Source organism: Hippocampus zosterae, chromosome 2 (assembly GCF_025434085.1).
Source record: "Hippocampus zosterae strain Florida chromosome 2, ASM2543408v3, whole genome shotgun sequence".
In the NCBI taxonomy this organism is placed as follows: domain Eukaryota; kingdom Metazoa; phylum Chordata; class Actinopteri; order Syngnathiformes; family Syngnathidae; genus Hippocampus; species Hippocampus zosterae.
Window position 1 is genome coordinate 39,486,097 of NC_067452.1, and position 19,547 is coordinate 39,505,643.

Consider the following 19,547-nt stretch of genomic DNA (forward strand, 5'->3'; position numbering starts at 1 on the left):
AAAACTTAAGTATCAGTCTCGAGGCGGATTTTTTTCCATTGTGCGGGTGGGCCAGTTCTTGGGGTAGGGTGCTTTTTGCTCTGGGTTTTGTTACAAGAGAGGGATTCAATTCTGAGCTGCGATTCTCACAATTTGTGCTTGTCGTCTATGGCAGTTGCCACAGTCAGTCCAGAGAGACTGAAATTAGAAACGTGCTTTGTCTGCCTCTGACTGAAAGATTTATGTGAGGCAGACCCGTGCAATTACCCAAATCACCTTGTGTGCAGCTGCAGGCACTTGGAGAAATGGTCATTAATAAATCGTCCCTAAATATAGCCGCGACGTCACTAACAATGGAGCAGGGAAAAGCGCTACTTTGTATGCTAATGAACCGGATTCGCACATTTTTACAAATAGGCAGGTAAAATATTTACTTGATTGAATACACAATGGGCGGCCCGGTAGTCCGCAGGGCACACAGAAACGAACAACCATTCGCACTCACACTCACACCTCGGGACAATTTAGAGCAGGGGTGTCCAAACTTTTTGCCAAGGGGGCCAGATTTTATGTGGTAAAATGTCGGGGGGCCGACCTTGGCTGACATTCTTTACATTGAACAACAATATTGTTCAACAAATTTTAGTAAGCCAGTCTGTTTCACATTTCCATTTTTATTTTAATTTCAACAATCTTAAGAATTTCTTTTGGTTCATTTGAAACAGGTATATCACATGCAACTGCTTATTCACTTGACTTTTTCTTAAACAGAAGTCTCCTGAGTGCAAATTGATTGATTTGAAACATAAAATGTATCACCATGACTTTTCAATAGTCACAAAACCTTTGACTCGAACAACAGGGAAATGAACAAGCAATACACATATCCACAACTGCAAGGATCATTTGAAATATGACATATCAGTCAATATAAACACGGAGTGATGTCTTGTTAACTCGTGAGTGATGCCCTCTAGTGTCTAAATGCTATTACTCATTTAGTGAATGCTATGACTCATTTAGCCACTAGAGGGAAGCAGTACTCTATGAAACATCACTCACCAGTCTACGAGACCTCAGTCAATGCAACACGTGTTCCATTGCGCCCAACCTGCGGGCCAGACGGCACTGATTTTATGACAGGGGCCGAGGGCCGGATGAAATTTGACCGCGGGCCGGATTTGGCCCGCGGGCCGGACTTTGGACATGCCTGATTTAGAGTGTTCAATCAGCCTGCCACGCATGTTTTTTGGAATGTGGGAGGAAACCGGAGCACCCGGAGAAAACCCACGCAGGCCCGGGGAGAACATGCAAACTCCACACAGGGAGGCCGGAGCTGGAATCGAACCCGGTACCTCTGCACTGTGAAGCCCACGTGCTAACCACTGGACTACCGGGCTGCCACTTTGGGACCCAGTTGGTGGTCATTCACAAAGCTCCGTTGCCTTCAGTAAGTGTTGAAACATTTCCTTTTGATGGTTAACATTTCCCACTTGAATGGTAAAACATGGGAAGCAAATCTTCCCAGAAAAAGGATTTGTTTGCTAGCATCTGGGTTTTGCTAGCATGAGCCGACTTCCTCTCCCTTTTACTTACTCCTGCGGTATGCCCGCTGGGAATCGTTAAAAATGACTATTATTACACCGTGTGTGACAATACTCGGTGAGTGACTTGGTAAACCAGAGGCGCCTGCTGTCCCTTTTGCCTTCGCAACATTAGCATGCTAGCGGAACAACCTTGACGGCAACAACAAAACGCTGTGATAGGTCAACGGTGGCTCAGACGTCACTGACACAAATGTCATTTCTGTTTAATAAACTTAACATGTTGTCAATGCGGCCCGGTAGTCCAGTGGTTAGCACGTTGGCTTCACAGTGCAGAGGTACCGGGTTCGATTCCAGCTCCGGCCTCCCTGTGTGGAGTTTGCATGTTCTCCCTGGGCCTGCGTGGGTTTTCTCCGGGTGCTCCGGTTTTCTCCCACATTCCAAAAAAAACATGCTTGGTAGGGTAACTGGACACTCTAAATTGTCCCTGGGTGTGAGTGTGAGCGTGGATGGTTGTTCGTCTATGTGTGTCCTGCGATTGGCTGGCAACCGATTCAGGGTGTCCCCCGCCTACTGCCCGCAGACGGCTGGGATGGGCTCCAGCACCCCCCGCGACCCTAGTGAGGATCAAGCGGTACGGAAGATGAATGAATGAATGAATGTTGTCAATGTTTGGTTAACATTTGTCCAGGCACTTTGTTTAATAGCTGCTAAACGTTCTAGCGATAGCAAAACGATCAATATATTTGTCGTATCGTATCCTGGCCGCCGCATCCAAAATGTCTCCATCCTCTTATCAACTTTAGCAGTCATCGCAGCACATCTGGCTCGTATATAAAATTGATCCAACAGCTGATCTTAACTGATTACACGGGACATCTTCTGGGAAGAGCGTTGGATCCATCCGCTAACTTTGATGATGGAATTTCCTGTAAAAAAGAAAGATTGCTTTCCCAGTCCGATTGAGGTTTCCCTGATGCTTAGTAAGTTTGCTGGTAAAAATAGAATGAAGATATTTTTTTACTGAATACTATGTAAAAAATAAAGAAAACAAGCAGAACAGGGGATGAGTAAAGGTCAGCATTCCTGCTGCTCTTCGGAGACTCGAAAGCACAAAATGGGACACCCTGCATTAGCCGTGAAGTCAGACGGCGTGAGGAAAACAAACCGGTTGTTGCGCAAATTAAAACTTAACTGTGATTTGTATTTATAACTCGACAGCAGTGTCTCCGACTAGCACCTGCTTGGTTGGCTCATGTCTCCGAACGGCTCCGTCCTGCATCGTCGAGCCGTTCATCAGTCCGACTTATTCCCCAGGCAAAGCGTGTTTATTCATTTTGGAGCAATCAGAGCAGGCCGTGGCATCAATCAAGAAGTTACGCATCGAATCATCCGTAATGATAATTCCGATAATAACCGTCGTCATCAGCCACTAGGACACGGAACTCTCATCGAGCAATCGGATCTCCATCCGGAGCAATGACACAGAGGCATTTGGGAGTCAAACCGTAGCATGTGCGTAATGCTCAAGTCCCATGGCGATGATATTTCCGGGACTCAAATGGCGCAATTTGTCTAGCCCAGGGGTGGGCAATTATTTTTTTTGCATAGGGCCACATGAGAACCAGAAAATATTATGGAGGGCCGGATCAAAAGGGTGAACTAAATTTGAGGTAATATTAATTCATTCATTCATTCATTCATTCATCTTCCAAGCCGCTTGATCCTCACGAGGGTCGCGGGGGGTGCTGGAGCCCATCCCAGCTGTCTTCGGGCAGTAGGCGGGGGACACCCTGAATCGGTTGCCAGCCAATCGCAGGGCACACAGAAACGAACAACCATTCGCACTCACACTCACACCTAGGGACAATTTAGAGTGTTCAATCAGCCTGCCACGCATGTTTTTGGAATGTGGGAGGAAACCGGAGCACCCGGAGAAAACCCACGCAGGCCCGGGGAGAACATGCAAACTCCACACAGGGAGGCCGGAGCTGGAATCGAACCCGGTACCTCTGCACTGTGAAGCCGACGTGCTAACCACTGGACTACCGGGCCGCCCAGTAATATTAATTGGATTTCTTTATTTAAAAAGCAGTATTTAGCATTTTTTTGGCACATTTTTCAGACTTTAAGAGTACATTATTCCGTCGTATCGAACGGGATTTGCTTGACTCGGCGCTACCACGGGCTTCCATATCGTCTCCCCCTTCCTCCCTATGCTCTGCAACTTCAAGTAACTGCGCCACCTGGCGTTGAAATGCCTGTCATTACAAGTCCAAATGAAACGAATGCAGTCGTTGACATTGAAACTTAATTGTGTACCAACCTTCGGCGGGCCGAATTAAAAAGACCGACGGGCCGGATTTGGCCCGCGGGCCGTAGTTTGCCCTTGACTGCGATAGATGAACGATTTGGAGTAAATCAATAATTTTACGGTCAATGAACTGAAATTGGCGCACGTGATGATTTCTCACGGCACAGTGGTTGAAAATCACGGGTTTAGACTTTACCCCACCGTCTGTCAATCACTCGGTTTACGATGTCTCCCGTAGGAGGGCGGATGCTGCTGGGGGAAGGGACGAGAGAACGGCTGCTGTATGACCATTACAAGTCCAAATGAAACGAATGCAGTCGTTGACATTGTACCTTAATTGTGTACCAACCTTCGGCGGGCCGGATTAAAAAGACCAACAGGCCGGATTTGGCCCGCGGGCCGTAGTTTGCCCACCTCTGCACTAGCCGGATCTTCACTTACTTATTAAGGAAACGAGAGACGGCTCAGGGGTTCATGCATTAGGTATTGCATTAAAAAGTCAAGTACTGCGCGTGAAAGGAAGTTCTGTGGTGGATTGAATTCGTTTTAAACGATATTTGTTTTGACTTCCATTTTCCGGCATCTCGGCTAAACGTTCACCAAGCCCCCCGAGATGCTGACTAACACGACATCACGATTGCACAGGTGAGCCTTCGGCTGCCCGCAATGAACAGCCAGACTCTTAAAATGCGCGGTTGCTCTCACAGCAACGTTTCCTTGGATCACCGCTTGGACTTTCCTATGAGAAGTTTACACACTGGCTCCTTGTGGGGACTCTCTCAGAAGGTCCTCCGATCAGATTGTGATGGCATGTCGGGGCCGGCGTGTGTACATGAAAGTGTATATATTTCCTTTTATGAGGCCGCAGGATGGAAAACTTCCTCCTCTCTGTGCCTCCTTTTGTCTTCTCATGTACGATTTGGTCAGCAAGCTCCTTTTTCCGGGGGATGGAATTCAGGGTTGCCTCTCACACAGGCACAACTGAGAAATTCGCGTACGTACCGCTGAAAATCTCAAAATGCTCTCATCTGTGTTGATGTGTGGCCAGCACTGATGTAATCAAGTCCAACAGGGCGGACATATCGATACATCGATAAAATAAATGTCTCGTCACACCCCTCTTTGCAGTGTTAATGAAGCCAATTCATCGCCAAAATTGGGGTGTTAGATCTTTTGAAACTCATAAGTCTGGCCAATGAGTCATAAAATGAGAGCTTGATTGCTGGAGGCTGTCCCGGGGTGACTTACAACCAGTTCTGACAGGACTTCCACGAGCACACGCCCACATGCGCTCAAGAATGTGCAACCAGGAAGCAACACGACAATTCATTGCAGCATTTTGGAAAGTTTTGGAGCAGGTTTTTGATGATGATTTTTTTTTGTTTTTTCCCCCGTTAGCTTCTCTTCATCTGTCAATGCTAGCAGGAAGAAGAATTGAATGCTCTTCCATTTGTAGGCAGATGGGACAGTTAACCTGCGTATCCACCTGTTGCCATCAAATCGTTTTAATTTCGACAAGATCATCATGATTTCCTTATTATCAAGCTATTAAGATGTAAATTTGTACGACTGCAAATTTCCCCAGTGTGGGACAAATAAAGGATATCTTATATTGTCATGTTCCGTTTGTAGTTATATTTGGGGGGGACTTTAATTTTGGCAGAACAAACCGGAAGTACCTTGTCATGTTGCGTATTTGGTTAGATTCTACGGCACTTTAATTTTGGTAACACAAACCGGAAGTACCTAGTCCTGTGAAGACCTCATGGTTTCGCGCTAGCTGTTGTCATCGTTTCTCGTTTTCTTCTTGAGTATATGCCTTGGAAAGCATCGTCTTTTTACTATTCTGTCCTACTTGTCCGTGTCCGAGTCGTGAACAGATAGACAGATAGCGAACAACGAAAAAAGAGCTTTAGTTTCGTTTTCCTTAGATTTTTTTTAAAAAGACGAACATGACATATGTATATGTGTGCACCCATTTTCGGGCGTCCTGTTGGATTTTTGATCAAAAACAATTTTAAAAATGATTATGATTTTTTTTCTTTTTTTAATGTGTGATTTTTCTCATTTAAAAAAAAACTGTTAATAAATAGAGACGTTTGGGAAACACTACCGTAATTGAAAGTGCAACATGCCCTCGAGTCACTGGTTTATTACCCAAGACATCGGTGACTCACCAAAGTGTTTCTTCTGAGTTAAAGCCTAGCCTGGGATTTTTTAAAAAATGTTTTTGTCTTCTCGCATGGTGTGAGTCAGACATGTCACTGAGGTGGAGATTTGCCCTCAACTGCTGTCATATTTTCAGACCGCGTCTCTGCTGATACAACTCCGGATTCAGGATACGAATGGCTGCTCGGAACCAATCGTAGCTCGCCGATTTATTCGCATTGTGAGCGCACATTTTCTCCCAAAACACATCATACAAAGTCTCATTTTCATTATGTTGCTCAAACAAAATTCCCCCCCCCCCCCCCCCCGAGACTTCCTTCTGCATATATATGCTATTGAAAAATCCAACACTGTCGTTGGCGTTTTTTTTGCTCATCAAGCGGAGCGGAGGATGATGCCACTCTCCATCCCACGAATAAGATGATCCATTTCGGAAATTTCCGCCTTGGTTTGATTTTGATCATATAAACAAGCTAGTTCAAACAAGTTCAGCAGGTCAAGGGATAAGAACCCCCCCTGCCCCTCCTCAGCAAAACCGCAGCGCAAATGGAACTTGTTACTCTTCCCCCACAGCCATGTTTTTTTTCCTCCGTGCAACACGACCCCGCGACCCATGAGTGATGGCCTGTTTAGTTTAACCTTTGACCCGCTCAAGAATCTGTCCGAAACACATTTACTCTACTACAGCTTAGAGAAAGCAGAACACCAAACGCGTCGTCTCCTTCCTTCCGCCGATTAACGGAGATGATCCAATTAAAGCGACAATACAAATTAATCAGCAAATCAATTGTGTTCCATAAACTCAATTAGGTGTGTCATGTTTCTGGTTCCCGGCTGCTTTGGTGGATGCTAATTATTTATCAGTGCGACAGAGACATGATGCTTTGATGGGGGGGGGGGGGGGGGGGGGCAACATTACTCATTTAACAACTATCTACAGTGGTACCTTGTTTTAAGAAATGAATGTGTTCTAGAAAAAAATTTCTGAACTAGAAAATTTTGTAAATCAAGACGCGTTTTGCATGTAAATGCCCTAATCCGTTCCAATTCCTCCAAAATTCTGACATAAATGTTTTCTAAAGCATTTTTAAAAAAGCACTGAAATATGTAACAAATACGTGTTACAATTAAGATCATTGCACAACAAATGAGAGTTGTGCATCATGTAAAAAAACAAAGAATAAAGTAAAGTATAATTTTGTTCAGAACTGATTCTTTTGTCGGCCTTTTGCTTTTGTCGGCTTTTAACAATCCTTTGAAAATGTCCAAGGCAAACATCAGCATCGTGAGCGATCGCCTGACTGGTGAACACTTTTTCGGGGCGATTCAAATCAGTCACGGCACTCAACATCTCCACTGTGGGATCATAACTCTTGATTAACGGCATTATCTCACATTGGCTGGCTCAGGAAGATGACGAGCGAGGAGAGGAGTGAGATCTTAGAATCCGTCATCTGATAAATGTCAAAGAAACGATGATTGCGACGCAGCAATGACACTCGCCCTACATTATAGCCAGGAGTCAGCGCTGTGCGTTATGTGAAACCCCCCAAAATAGGCTGCTAGGTGTCCACTTTAGAGCGCCTCGTTGTCAGGCGTGAGGGCGCAAATGAGAGAAGGCGGAAAAGCGAAGGGGGGGGTTAAAAAAAAGTGTCTTCACAGCCAGCAGGTCGACAAAAGCGTTGCACGAATGTGATCGATTTAGAGCGCGTCGTCGTTGCGGCGACCTGCTCGGACATATTCTATCCTCCGGAGGTTTTCAGTGGATATATTTTAGCATCTTGAATATAAGTTATGATCTGAGGACAGATGCTAGACAAAGTAGCATTCGTTTTGGTTATTCATTCATTCATTCATCTTCCGAGCCGCTTGATCCTCACTAGGGTCGCGGGGGGTGCTGGAGCCTATCCCAGCTGTCTTCGGGCAGTAGGCGGGGGACACCCTGAATCGGTTGCCAGCCAATCGCAGGGCACACAGAAACGAACAACCATCCACGCTCACACTCACACCTAGGGACAATTTAGAGTGTTCAATCAGCCTGCCACGTATGTTTTTGGAATGTGGGAGGAAACCGGAGCACCCGGAGAAAACCCACGCAGGCCCGGAGAGAACATGCAAACTCCACACAGGGAGGCCGGAGCTGGAATCGAACCCGGTACCCCTGCACTGTGAAGCCGACGTGCTAACCACTGGACTACCGGGCCTCCCTCGTTTTGTTATTCGGTTGTAGACGCTGTTACTTGACTGACAATCGAGCGGTACGTGGTTTCCGCGCATTCGGCGGACACGTCCGCGGCATTTAAGAACTGAGAGAACAATTCGATTTTTTTTTTGTTCTGGATTTTGAAGCTACATTTTAGATCCGGGACCATTTTTAGAATCATTCAAATTTGGCAGAGTTGAGTTCAGAACATTCTAGAAATAAAACACAGACTTGAGGAAATAATCAAATTCAGACGTCCGGGATTGTGGACACTTCCGCTGTAATCTCCACAATATGGAATCAATTTGAGTGCGTCAGTGTGTGTGTAAGAGAAAGAGAGAGAGAGAGAGAAAAAGGCAAGAAAGCAGATTGGACCAAATATTTACTGGATGAAACACAGACACATTCACTGAGCTCACTTTCATCGACATCGAGTAGTTACGGCGTTACAGGGCACGAGACTTCCACGTTACGTCAACATCTCAATAGCATTCCGTTCAAGCATTTTTTTTTTCCATTTCTGAAATGTCCATTTCCTAAAAAGCACATTCAGGATCACAACAACCAAACCCTGCCAGACTGTCACAATCAATATTTGTCGTATTCATATCATATCGTTTGGATAGTTATCCTATTCTAATAAAAACTTGCAATTTAGAATAAGAGAAAAGATGTATTTTGTGGGTGGGGTGGAGCATTTCTTGCTTCGAAACGGTAGCAGTGTCGGACTTGGAGAGAACATAGTGACAAAGTAAAGTCTCCTTGGGTGTCTTGAAAGGCGCTTATAAATAAAATGTATTATTATTATTATTATAAAGTAGTCACACACACACATACACACTTCTCGAACACGTACATGACAGGCACAGGAAGGCGGCGAGTAATGTTCTGCCAGTAATTCAGACGGTACCTTTATTCTTGTAAGCTTTCAGGCAGCGGCCCCCAACCTTTTTTGTCCCACGGACCGTTTTAATGTCAGACAATATTTTCAGGGACGGATGAATACAACAAAATAATATGATATGACCCGCATGAAAAGTGTGATATTTTCGTAACATAATAATAAGCACGAACGTCCAATCGGGCCGCAACACTCTCCCGATCGCTATGGCAACGTTTAAACGTGCCTTCAAAATAAGATACAAGGCAAATAAAAAGTACATGAAAAATACAACTCACCATCGCCGCCTGTTATGCAGAGTGGGCTTGGTGCATGAGGTAAATCCGTATTTTAAGTAGGACACCTGATACTGTCGTTTAAATGTAGCCTTCTTTTTCTTGGAAGTCGTAGGCTCCTCTTCTGTCTCATGGTTGGGCCTTTTCCCCCTTCCGAAACTAACTTTCCAAAGACGTTTGTCCCCCCCCACTCCCATTTTGATAGCTCCTGGCTTTCATTTTAGTGGCAACCTATCACGTGACCAAGAAGCACACCTTCACCAGCGTCAAGAGTGGCATAATGTAAGAGAGAATCCGGAAGATTTTCAAAATAAAACCTATTTTAGATTCCAAAATAAATAAAACTGAAGTAATGCAGGTTATGTATTCTTTCTCTGCGGCTGCGTAGCCAAATGACCCGCAGACCGGCAACCCGGAGGGGTGGGGACCGCTGCTTTAAGGGACCAAAATATCAATATACATTTCTCAATTATGAATTAATTAGTTGGTTATCGAAATGTGATTCTACCCAAAAAAAAATTTAAGCCTGGGGGAAAAAAAAAGCTATATTGATTGGGACCTGCTGCACTCAAGGCTTAGCCACTTAGCCTTTAAAAAAAACACTTAACTTGACAGAATTCACGCACGCACGAACATATCTGAGCTATGATAAGGAAGTGCCAGCAGCTGATAAAACCGGAACTGCCCCAAAAAATAGATAAACAAAACGTTCAAAACGTGTGTGCCTCGTGCGATTAGCAGGGTGATCCAACCCTGTGACCTTTTGACAGCTAAAATAAATACAACGATTAAATCACAAAAAAGAGGAAAAGAAATCCTAGTCATACATTTGGTGGAAAAGACTCCGTGTATTCCAGTTCCGGGCACGACATCTCGACATTAGCCGGAGGCTCTTTGGACGTTGATGAGTTGAGCCGAGAAGTCTTCAAAGTTCCTTGGGGGAGTCTACAAATGGAGACGTAGCAAAAGTGCACCACGCCGGGAGAGAGCAGGATGAAGACCCAGGGGTCGATGATGGAGTTGACCGAGATGAAACGGAGGGCAATCAGGTCCAGGGGGTGGGACTCGATGCGAACCCCAACCGAATTGATGTACACGCGAATCTGGAACGACAAAAGAAATGAGGATCTTGCGTCAGCTTGGCCGGACATCGGATTTTTGGGGGATCTCGATGGACGCATTATTGCGCCGTGAAAAATCGATGGCGGAAGGTTGAACAAAACCCGTTGCCATCCGTGAAACGGAATGATAACTTTGCGATTTTGAATTAATGAAGAGATTGTGACTGACGACGTGAATGAATTTGTGAATTCAGTGGGGAAAGATGATTATTATTTCAATGTATATGCTTTTTTTTGGTGGGGATTTTCTTTCATGCTGAGAATTTTCATTTTACAAGTTGCAAAGGTCTGTTTTGACAATAAATGACATATAATCATAAATATGAGATTACAATCAGAGGTCATCATTTTTTACATATTATAAAGTGTTGTATTTTTTAGGATGTGACATGTCGTTTTTTTTTGTATGACTGAATTAAAAATATTTTTTGTATGACTGAATTAAAAATATTAAAGATGTGATCTTCCCAAATTAAAAGTGCATATTTTTGAGGGGAAAAGAATGATTTTCTCTATTTCTACTCCTTTGTATGTGGTTGACAAAAAAAGGCTATTTTCGTGGCACAGCGATGGGTGGGGTGGGAAGCTTGCTGGTGGGTCAGTGAGCTTTGTGGGTATTTGTCAGTCACACACAGGGTTTCATGATCGAGGGTAGAAGGTGATCTTGAAGTGCTCACTTCACAGCGGCCAACTTTACATCATCCACAAGTGGAGATCTTGCAGTTCCTTCTCAACTTGCTTGCTTACATGCTTCACCATGCAGACTCTCCTGCACTGAATTAAAAGCAAACAAGACGAGACCGGGTAGCTTGTGCTCACTCCCACGACGGCGCAAATGTCCGCTTCTAACAACGCAAAGAAAGAAAACTCCACCCAGCTACTGTTTTGCTGTTTACAGAGTTTCCTAATTTTGGCAGGAGAGGAAAACGTGTGATTACACAGACTACAAATTTGATCAAGACACCTTTTTTTATTTTTATTTTTCCAATAGAGCTCCCACTGGAGTGTGAATTCACAGTAGTGAAGTGCCAGACAACCATTCACACATTGTCACTGAGAGGGAACTAAACCCCGGCATGATCGAGAAGAAGAAGAGTGATCTTGAAGTGCTCACTTCACAGCAGCCAACTTTACATCATCCACAAGTGGAGATCTTGCAGTTCCTTCTCAACTTCCTTGCTTACATGCTTCACCATGCAGACTCTCCTACACTGAATTAAAAGCAAACAAGACGAGACCGGGTAGCTGGTGCTCACTCCCACAACGGCGCAAATGTCCGCTTCTAACAACGCAAAGAAAGAAAACTCCACCCAGCCACTGTCTTGCTGTTTACAGAGTTTCCTAATTTTGGCAGGAGAGGAAAACATGTGATTGCACAGACTACAAATTTGATCAAGACACCTTTTTTTATTTTTATTTTTCCAATAGAGCTCCCACTGGAGTGTGAATTCACAGTAGTGAAGTGCCAGACAACCATTCACACATTGTCACTGAGAGGGAACTAAACCCCGGCTCAGACGAGTGAACCACTACGTCAGGGGTGTTCATAAAGGAATCGCATGAGCGACCAGTAGGTCGCCAATGGAATGTCAGCAGGGCTCATGGCATGAACTCAATCACTGCCAGCACTTCCAGTTTTGTGCTATTGACACAGCTGCCCACCATCGGCAATGAGTGACTTAAAAAAAAAAACGAAAAAAGTACACTCCAGTCTTCGTTTGTTGTGAAATTTGTCACTTGATTGACATACCGCGTCGCCAGACATAAGCCTGTTGCATACCTCGCCGATACGGGTTCACGCAGTTATGCAAGCTAGGCCAATATAGAGTGTAAATGGAACGTGTATTTCAAATAAACCAAAAAAGTAGGTCGATGATTTGGACTACCGTATTTTCCGCACTAAAAGGCGCACCTAAAAGCCTTCCGTTTTCCTAAAAGCTCACAGCGCACCTGAAAATCCGATGCGCTTCGTTTATGGGAATTGCGGTAATATGTCGACCCCCAAAATGGCTCCTCGCTCGAGACATGCTGTCAACGCAGAGTTCAAATTTAAGGTGATCGGTTTGGCAATTGAACGTCAACGAGTCAATGTTCTGTCGGCGTTTCCTTAAGCATAGCTCCATCTAGTGGATGCATTGTAGATTGCGTCTTACAATGCGGTGCGTCCAATACAGTATATGAAAAAAAATGACAAACTAGGCCATTCTTTGAAAGTGCGCCTCATAATCCAGTGCAGCTTTTCGTGTGGAAAATACAGTACTTCATTTTCAAAGTAACTCGCACGCTGACAAATTGCGGGCGCCTCTACATGGTCGGTGACTCACAACCCAAAGCATATCATTTCGATAGACTGGACCTCAGAAAAGGTGCCCGAAAGTTCATCACTTATTTATTCAAAACCGGCGTGGTCCAAACCAAACCTGCTTGATGGAAAATGACATCCAAGGGAATGTGCGCATTGAACAATAAAACATTTCTCAAGGGGCATGCCGTGAATTTGTATTATTCATTGTATTATGAGGCGGCCCGGTAGTCCAGTGGTTAGCACGTCGGCTTCACAGTGCAGAGGTACCGGGTTCGATTCCAGCTGCGGCCTCCCTGTGTGGAGTTTGCATGTTCTCCCCGGGCCTGCGTGGGTTTTCTCCGGGTGCTCCGGTTTCCTCCCACATTCCAAAAACATGCATGGCAGGCTGATTGAACACTCTAAATTGTCCCGAGGTGTGAGTGTGAGTGCGAATGGTTGTTCGTTTCCGTGTGCCCTGCGATTGGCTGGCAATCGGTTCAGGGTGTCCCCCGCCTACTGCCCGAAGACAGCTGGGATAGGCTCCAGCACCCCCCGCGACCCTAGAGAGGATCAAGCGGCTCGGAAGATGAATGAATGAATGAATGAATTGTATTATGAAGCCACACACTTAATGACGGATACATTTTCAGTGGAATTGTGTCATACGGCCCGAGGGTGTCTGGACCAAAGTCCTTCGATTATCAGGTGAATAACAATCCAGGGAAGTCGTGACGAGTTCACAGGTTTTGAAATTGCTGCCGCTGGGGAGTTCCAGAGGCACAATGGTCAGCAACTTTTAGTCAGAGAACAATACTTTGTCCTCATTGCATTCGCGCAAAAAACCCTTTCGATCCAGGCTAATAGAGAAACATACATGGAGGGTCACCAATGTGGTGCTCGCAGGCACCGGGTAGCCCCAAGAACCACATGAGTAGCCCCGCGGGCCTGTTCTAAAAAAAAAAAAAAATTCAACCATTGATGAGACATTGCAAAGCGATCAATGTAAAAATGTCAACAATGTCAGAAATGGATAGAAATAAATGATTCTGACACTTCAAGCACCTGTAACTTTTGAATAATTGACCCATCTTGTGGAATTCTGCTTCAAATTAACAGCTTCATGGTAGACCGGGTGGTTGGACAAGCATTTAGTGGTCAATATCCCCACCCCAAGCTTTGAGATTGGCTGAAAAGGGCAATCTGATCCCCCGGGATCAGACTTATCTGCAGTATCGTATTGCTCCAACCATCTGTCCTGAAAAAAAGCTCCTGATGAATTATACATTTCCAGTCGTGTGCCATATTGTTATGAAATGTCTTTGCAACGTCTCTCTGGGTCGCTCTTTATGAACAATTCAGTCACTTTCAATAGGAGCTCTGTATAAAAGTTTCCTGGAATCTTCATATATATATATATATATATATATATATATATATATATGAATATATATACAAAATATTTTTTCACCATTATTGATGGACAGTAATATTGTGTGAGAGATTATGTGTGAATAACTGCACCAAGTGAAAAATGTTTATGTAAAATTGAAAATCGAAATTGTTATTTCAGTAAATATTTGCATTTGGCACATAGAAAACTGATTCATGATTCCATGCTGATGAGAGCATTAAAATGGGGGAAAAAAATAGGACAAAAAATGTAAAAGCAAATTCAGAAACGATAAAAAAATGTGTGAGTAATCACGATTAATTTTTTAGTTCATTTGAGTTAATTGTGACAGTTGCATTTTTAATTAGATTAAATATTTTAATCGTTTGACAGCTCTAATATATATATATTATATATTATTCATTCATTGATCTTCCGTACCACTTGATCCTCACTAGGGTGGCGGGGGTTGCTGGAGCCCATCCCAGCCGTCTCCGGGCAGTAGGCGGGGGACACCCTGAATCGGTTGCCAGCCAATCACAGGGCACACAGAGACGAACAACCATTCGCACTCACACTCACACCTAGGGACAATTTAGAGTGTTCAATCAGCCTGCCATGCATATTTTTGGAAAGTGGGAGGAAACCGGAGCACCCGGAGAAAACCCACGCAGGACCGGGGAGAACATGCAAGCTCCACACAGGGAGGCCGGAGCTGGAATCGAACCCGGTACCTCTGCACTGTGAAGCCGACGTGCTAACCACTGGACTACCGGGCCGCCCATTATATATATATTCATTCATTCATCTTCCGAGCCGCTTGATCCTCACGAGGGTCGCGGGGGGTGCTGGAGCCTATCCCAGCTGTCTTCGGGCAGTAGGCGGGGGACACCCTGAATTGGTTGCCAGCCAATCACAGGGCACACAGAGACGAACAACCATTCGGACCCGCACTCACAACTAGGGACAATTTAGAGTGTTCAATCAGCCTGCCATGCATATTTTTTGGAATGTGGGAGGAAACCGGAGCACCCGGAGAAAACCCACGCAGGCCCGGGGAGAACATGCAAACTCCACACAGGGAGGCCTGAGCTGGAATCGAACCCGGTACCTCTGCACTGTGAAGCCAACGTGCTAACCACTGGACTACCGGGCCGCCCATTATATATGTATATAATATATTAATATAATATTATATATATATATATATATGACTACTTTTGCCTTTTACTTCTGTCATATTCTACAGCACTCCTACTTGAGTCCACTACTCTCCGGACCCGAAATGTTTTTTTACGGCGCAAGCAAGTGTGTCGGTCGCTCCGCTCTTACCACAAGGGGCAGCGTGCAGATGATGAAGATGATAGTCATGAAGACCAGTAGGATGAGATGGTCCACCTCCTCCACCATGGGTACGGGCTTGCGCTCGCCGTTGCAGTGCGCGCTGGCCGTGACGGAGCCTCCGTTCCTCCTCCGGCGCTGGTACATGCGCAGCAACTGGTAACCCACAAAGGCGTTGCAGGCCACGATGGCCAGCACCAGGACTAACATCACCGTGGCGTACAGGTTGGCGTAGACCCGGTCTTTCTTCCCCTCTGGATTCATGTCAATGAAGCACCAAGTGCCGGGGCAATATTGCACGTATTTCCCGAATCCCACAAAAGGGAGGAGGCAGAATAGAACGCAGAGCAAAAACACGGCGGGAATTGTGACGTAGGCTAATTTTTTGGTGACGTGCCGAGCGTACAGGTAGGGGTAGCCGATCGCCAGGCATCTTTCCAGAGCCATCATGAGGAGAAGAGACATGGTCGCCAAGCTGAAGAAGGTCATGCTGAATCCAAAGTAGGCGCACACCCCGTGAGTGTCGGGCGACATTCCCTCCAAGGTGATGTTGCGCGAATACGACAGCTGGACGAGCGGACTGACCAGACAGGTCCCGCCCAAGTCCGTGACCACCAGCGACGTGATGAGGACGTGGAAGAGCGCTCGGCGCCGACTGTCCGTCGCCTTGGCGTCCCGCCGCCGCCGGATCTCCAGGATCACCAGGGCGGCCACGTTGCCCAGGAGGCCCGCGGCGAACATGACGGCGCTGATCACGGGACTCTTCCTGGAATCGATGTGGTGCTTGCTGTGACAGGGGTCGGGTAACTCCATTCCCTTTGAAAACTGCGCCGCCGTCATCCCGAAATATGTCTCTCCACTTCCGAAACGGCGTCGACAACATTTCACTTAGTCGTCGCGAGCGGCCATCCTGTCTGAACACAAATGTATTCCTCGTGAGCGCCATAGTACGCGGACGTGAAGTCACGTTGACGGTAACAAGGCAAGTTACGACTCGAGTCGGGCTCACTCGAGCGGCGTTTCCCAACCTTTTTCAAAAATATCTCAAGGCACATCACCCATACCTGTCAACTCATACGCTTTAGCCGTAGTTCATACGGATTTTGCGGTGAATCTTACGTATATGGCACAAATCATACGGATTCTGAAAATTTCCGTTTGTTGTTGGTTTTTTTTCCCCTAACACAGGCATGTCCAAAGTCCGGCCCGCGGGCCAAATCCGGCCCGCGGTCGAATTTCATCCGGCCCTCGGCCCCCGTCATAAAATCAGTGCCGTCTGGCCCGCAGGTTGGGCGCAATGGAACACGTGTTGCATTGAATGAGGTCTCGTAGACTGGTGAGTGATGTTTCATAGAGTACTGCTTCCCTCTAGTGGCTAAATGAGTAATAGCATTCACTAAATGAGTAATAGCATTTAGACACTAGAGGGCATCACTCACCAGTTAACAAGACATCACTCCGTGTTTATATTGACTGATATGTCATATTTCAAATGATCCTTGCAGTTGTGGATATGTGTATTGCTTGTTCATTTCCCTGTTGTTCGAGTCAAAGGTTTTGTGACTATTGAAAAGTCATGGTGATACATTTTATGTTTCAAATCAATCCATTTGCACTCAGGAGACTTCCGTTTAAGAAAAAGTCAAGTGAATAAGCAGTTGCATGTGATATACCTGTTTCAAATGAACCAAAAGAAATTCTTAAGATTGTTGAAATTAAAATAAAAATGGAATTGTGAAACAGACGGGCTTACTAAAATTTGTTGAACAATATTGTTGTTCAATGTAAAGAATTTCAGCCAAGGTCGGCCCCCCGACATTTTACCGCATAAAATATGGCCCCCTTGGCAAAAAGTTTGGACACCCCTGCCCTAACAGGTAGTTCCGTTTGCTTTTGCCCAGAATGGTGCTAGTCTACTCGAATGCTTTCATTTCCGGTTGTCACGTCCCGTGTTTGCCAGCAGGGGGCGGGCTTTCTCTCCGCCGCCCACACACCTGTTACGCATTGGTCGGTGATTACTCTGATTACTCGTTGCCTCCTAGCCTTGCGGCTGTTACTACGCGTCATTATTCTTCTCGTATGAAATTTATACACTTGTCTAAACAGACCTTCCTCGCCATTTGTTTTCCGCGAGCATTTTCGGTTGTTCCCTTTAGTCCTTCCCTGGTCCTTATTTTGACCAGCGCTTTTTGTTATTTTTCCCTGTCGGGTATTTTGTGTTCTTTATTAAAGACTCCCTTTGTTTTCTGACAAAATCCTTTTACGTGTCTGCTTTATCGGGGATCCACCTCCTTATTTTGTTGTGCACAAAGTGATTTTTCCATCGCTTCGGGCACAATGTGACACCGGTAACTTTCCAGTCAATCACGTGGTTCCTATTTGAAAACAGCAGAATATTCATTGCATATCATTGAAAATTTTGTGGGTTTTTTTTTTTCCTGCCGTTATTTTGACATATAAAATGCTTTGATATGTTATAAGGATTTTTTTTTGCTCTTTATAAGGATTTTTTGGGGTAGTTTGTACAGGTTGGTGCTCCGAAAAGTTCACCACACAAAAATGTCACCCAAAATCAAGAGACTTAGCGCAAAAATTAGGGAAAGCAAAAAGGCGAAAAACAGTATATCGCGACAATTTGGCACCCCCCTTACACTTTTCTGCCTTCCCACGTGTTTTCAACAATTACTTTCTGGCATTTGTCATATATTAAGAAACAAAATCTGTGATTTCAATTTTCCAGAGTATTTTATGATGACGACAGTTGGATTAAATGGCTACATCTAGTTTTCGATTAAAAAAACGGATTCTCAATTCAAATAAGGTCAACTAGCTTCTTTAAATCGCGTTTTTGAAAATGTTGAAATGTTGAAAATTAGGAACGGCAGAAACCCAAAATCAATGCAACCCCCCCCCCCCCAAAAAAATGAACTTAAAAATCACTCCGAACACAAAAACCGCATCAACTCTCGTCTCCATTCATCCCACTGTGAGCCTTTCGTTTGACTCGTTCCATTTGAGCACAGGTGGGGCACTCAAATGGACACAGAACCGAGACGTGCCCCCCCCCCCACCCCCTGCCCTTTTGACGGTCGAAGGACGCCAGACAGCCTGGAGCTCCGATAAAAGCTGTCTGTCTCCAAAGAAATAAAGGTGCTAGCTAAAACCGAGAACCACTTGTCCAATAGAGCAACATTGTACACTATTTCTGGATCTTTCGATGTTCGTTATTGGTTCTCTAGAAAGGTGTAAGAACCATTCGGTTCAAATCTGGTGCTATATTCTTCATTTTTTGTCTGTTTCCCAACAAATTAAGACATCCAAAATGACACACGTCGCTCCAAATTGTGTCTTTCCAATTGCAAATGCGTCCGATAGTTTATCCAAACAGTGGGACTGGAGTTAGTGTATATTTTGCGCCACCACATGCGAGGACATTTATTTTTACCTTCAAAAAAACGAGTTCAAAACAATTGATCAAATGTCTGTCCAGTTGAGTGGTGCTGTGCTAAAGTGCGCAAAACGTCCCGAAGTGTGATGGGTGAATATACGCAATGAAATGTGAAATGCTGACTTAGAATATATAATTAAAAGAACGAGTTGTAGCGAGTAAGATGTGATTACAATTTTTTTTTTTGTATTCCTTCCCTGCGAGTCGAGTCAAATGAGAGAGAAGTACCCAACCAAAACAGCACCCAAATTGTACAAAGTTCTCACCTATCGCACGGGATTGATCCTCTTCGTCATGTTTCCAGTCCTCGGTGTGTGTGGGGGGCTGTGGGGTGTGAAAAACGTAGCTCCAAGATCCGAGCGCGCATAAAGATGCAGAGAAATGGGGAAGCAACTGACAGAAGCGGACCCGGGCGAGTTGGAGCGCTGCGGTGACGTCACGCGGTTTGTCCACGCCCACCGCTGCAAAACCTTCACGGTTTGAAAAGTGAAGGCTGCACAATAAAAGTCAAACCGCAACAGACGGGATCGTCGTCATTGGACTTCCAAAAAGTGACAGCGGCCACAGCCATCGCTGGA

The 19,547-nt window shown here is 45.2% G+C and overlaps 1 protein-coding gene and 1 long non-coding RNA gene across 6 annotated transcripts in view; both read right to left on the reverse strand.

Annotated features, from left to right (window-relative positions):
* The window catches only part of LOC127596615 (uncharacterized), a 106,209-nt gene that overhangs the window by 34,221 nt on the left and 52,441 nt on the right, over positions 1-19,547 (reverse strand). The window lies entirely within an intron of this gene.
* ptger2a (prostaglandin E receptor 2a (subtype EP2)) lies at positions 9,388-19,408 on the reverse strand. 3 transcript variants are annotated; one of them, XM_052059270.1, is made up of 3 exons: positions 19,236-19,408; positions 15,513-16,435; positions 9,388-10,488 (listed from the first exon to the last, which is right to left on the reverse strand). In XM_052059270.1, the coding sequence occupies exons 2-3, from the start codon at positions 16,359-16,361 to the stop codon at positions 10,207-10,209; spliced, it is 1,131 nt and encodes a 376-aa protein (XP_051915230.1). In that variant the 5' UTR covers positions 16,362-16,435; positions 19,236-19,408; the 3' UTR covers positions 9,388-10,206. The 3 variants fall into 3 exon arrangements, with proteins under 3 accessions (XP_051915230.1, XP_051915231.1, XP_051915232.1); XM_052059271.1 differs by having other exon boundaries at positions 15,513-16,431; positions 19,236-19,375; XM_052059272.1 differs by lacking the exon at positions 9,388-10,488 and adding an exon at positions 13,403-13,740.

Coding starts and splice junctions, on each gene's coding strand:
- ptger2a (XM_052059270.1), bottom strand. CDS start 16,361: ATGACGGCGGCGCAGTTTTCAAAGGGAATGGAGTTACCCGACCCCTGT. Junction 10,489..15,512: donor TCTGCACGCTGCCCCTTGTG/GTAAGAGCGGAG, acceptor TTGTCGTTCCAG/ATTCGCGTGTACATCAATTC.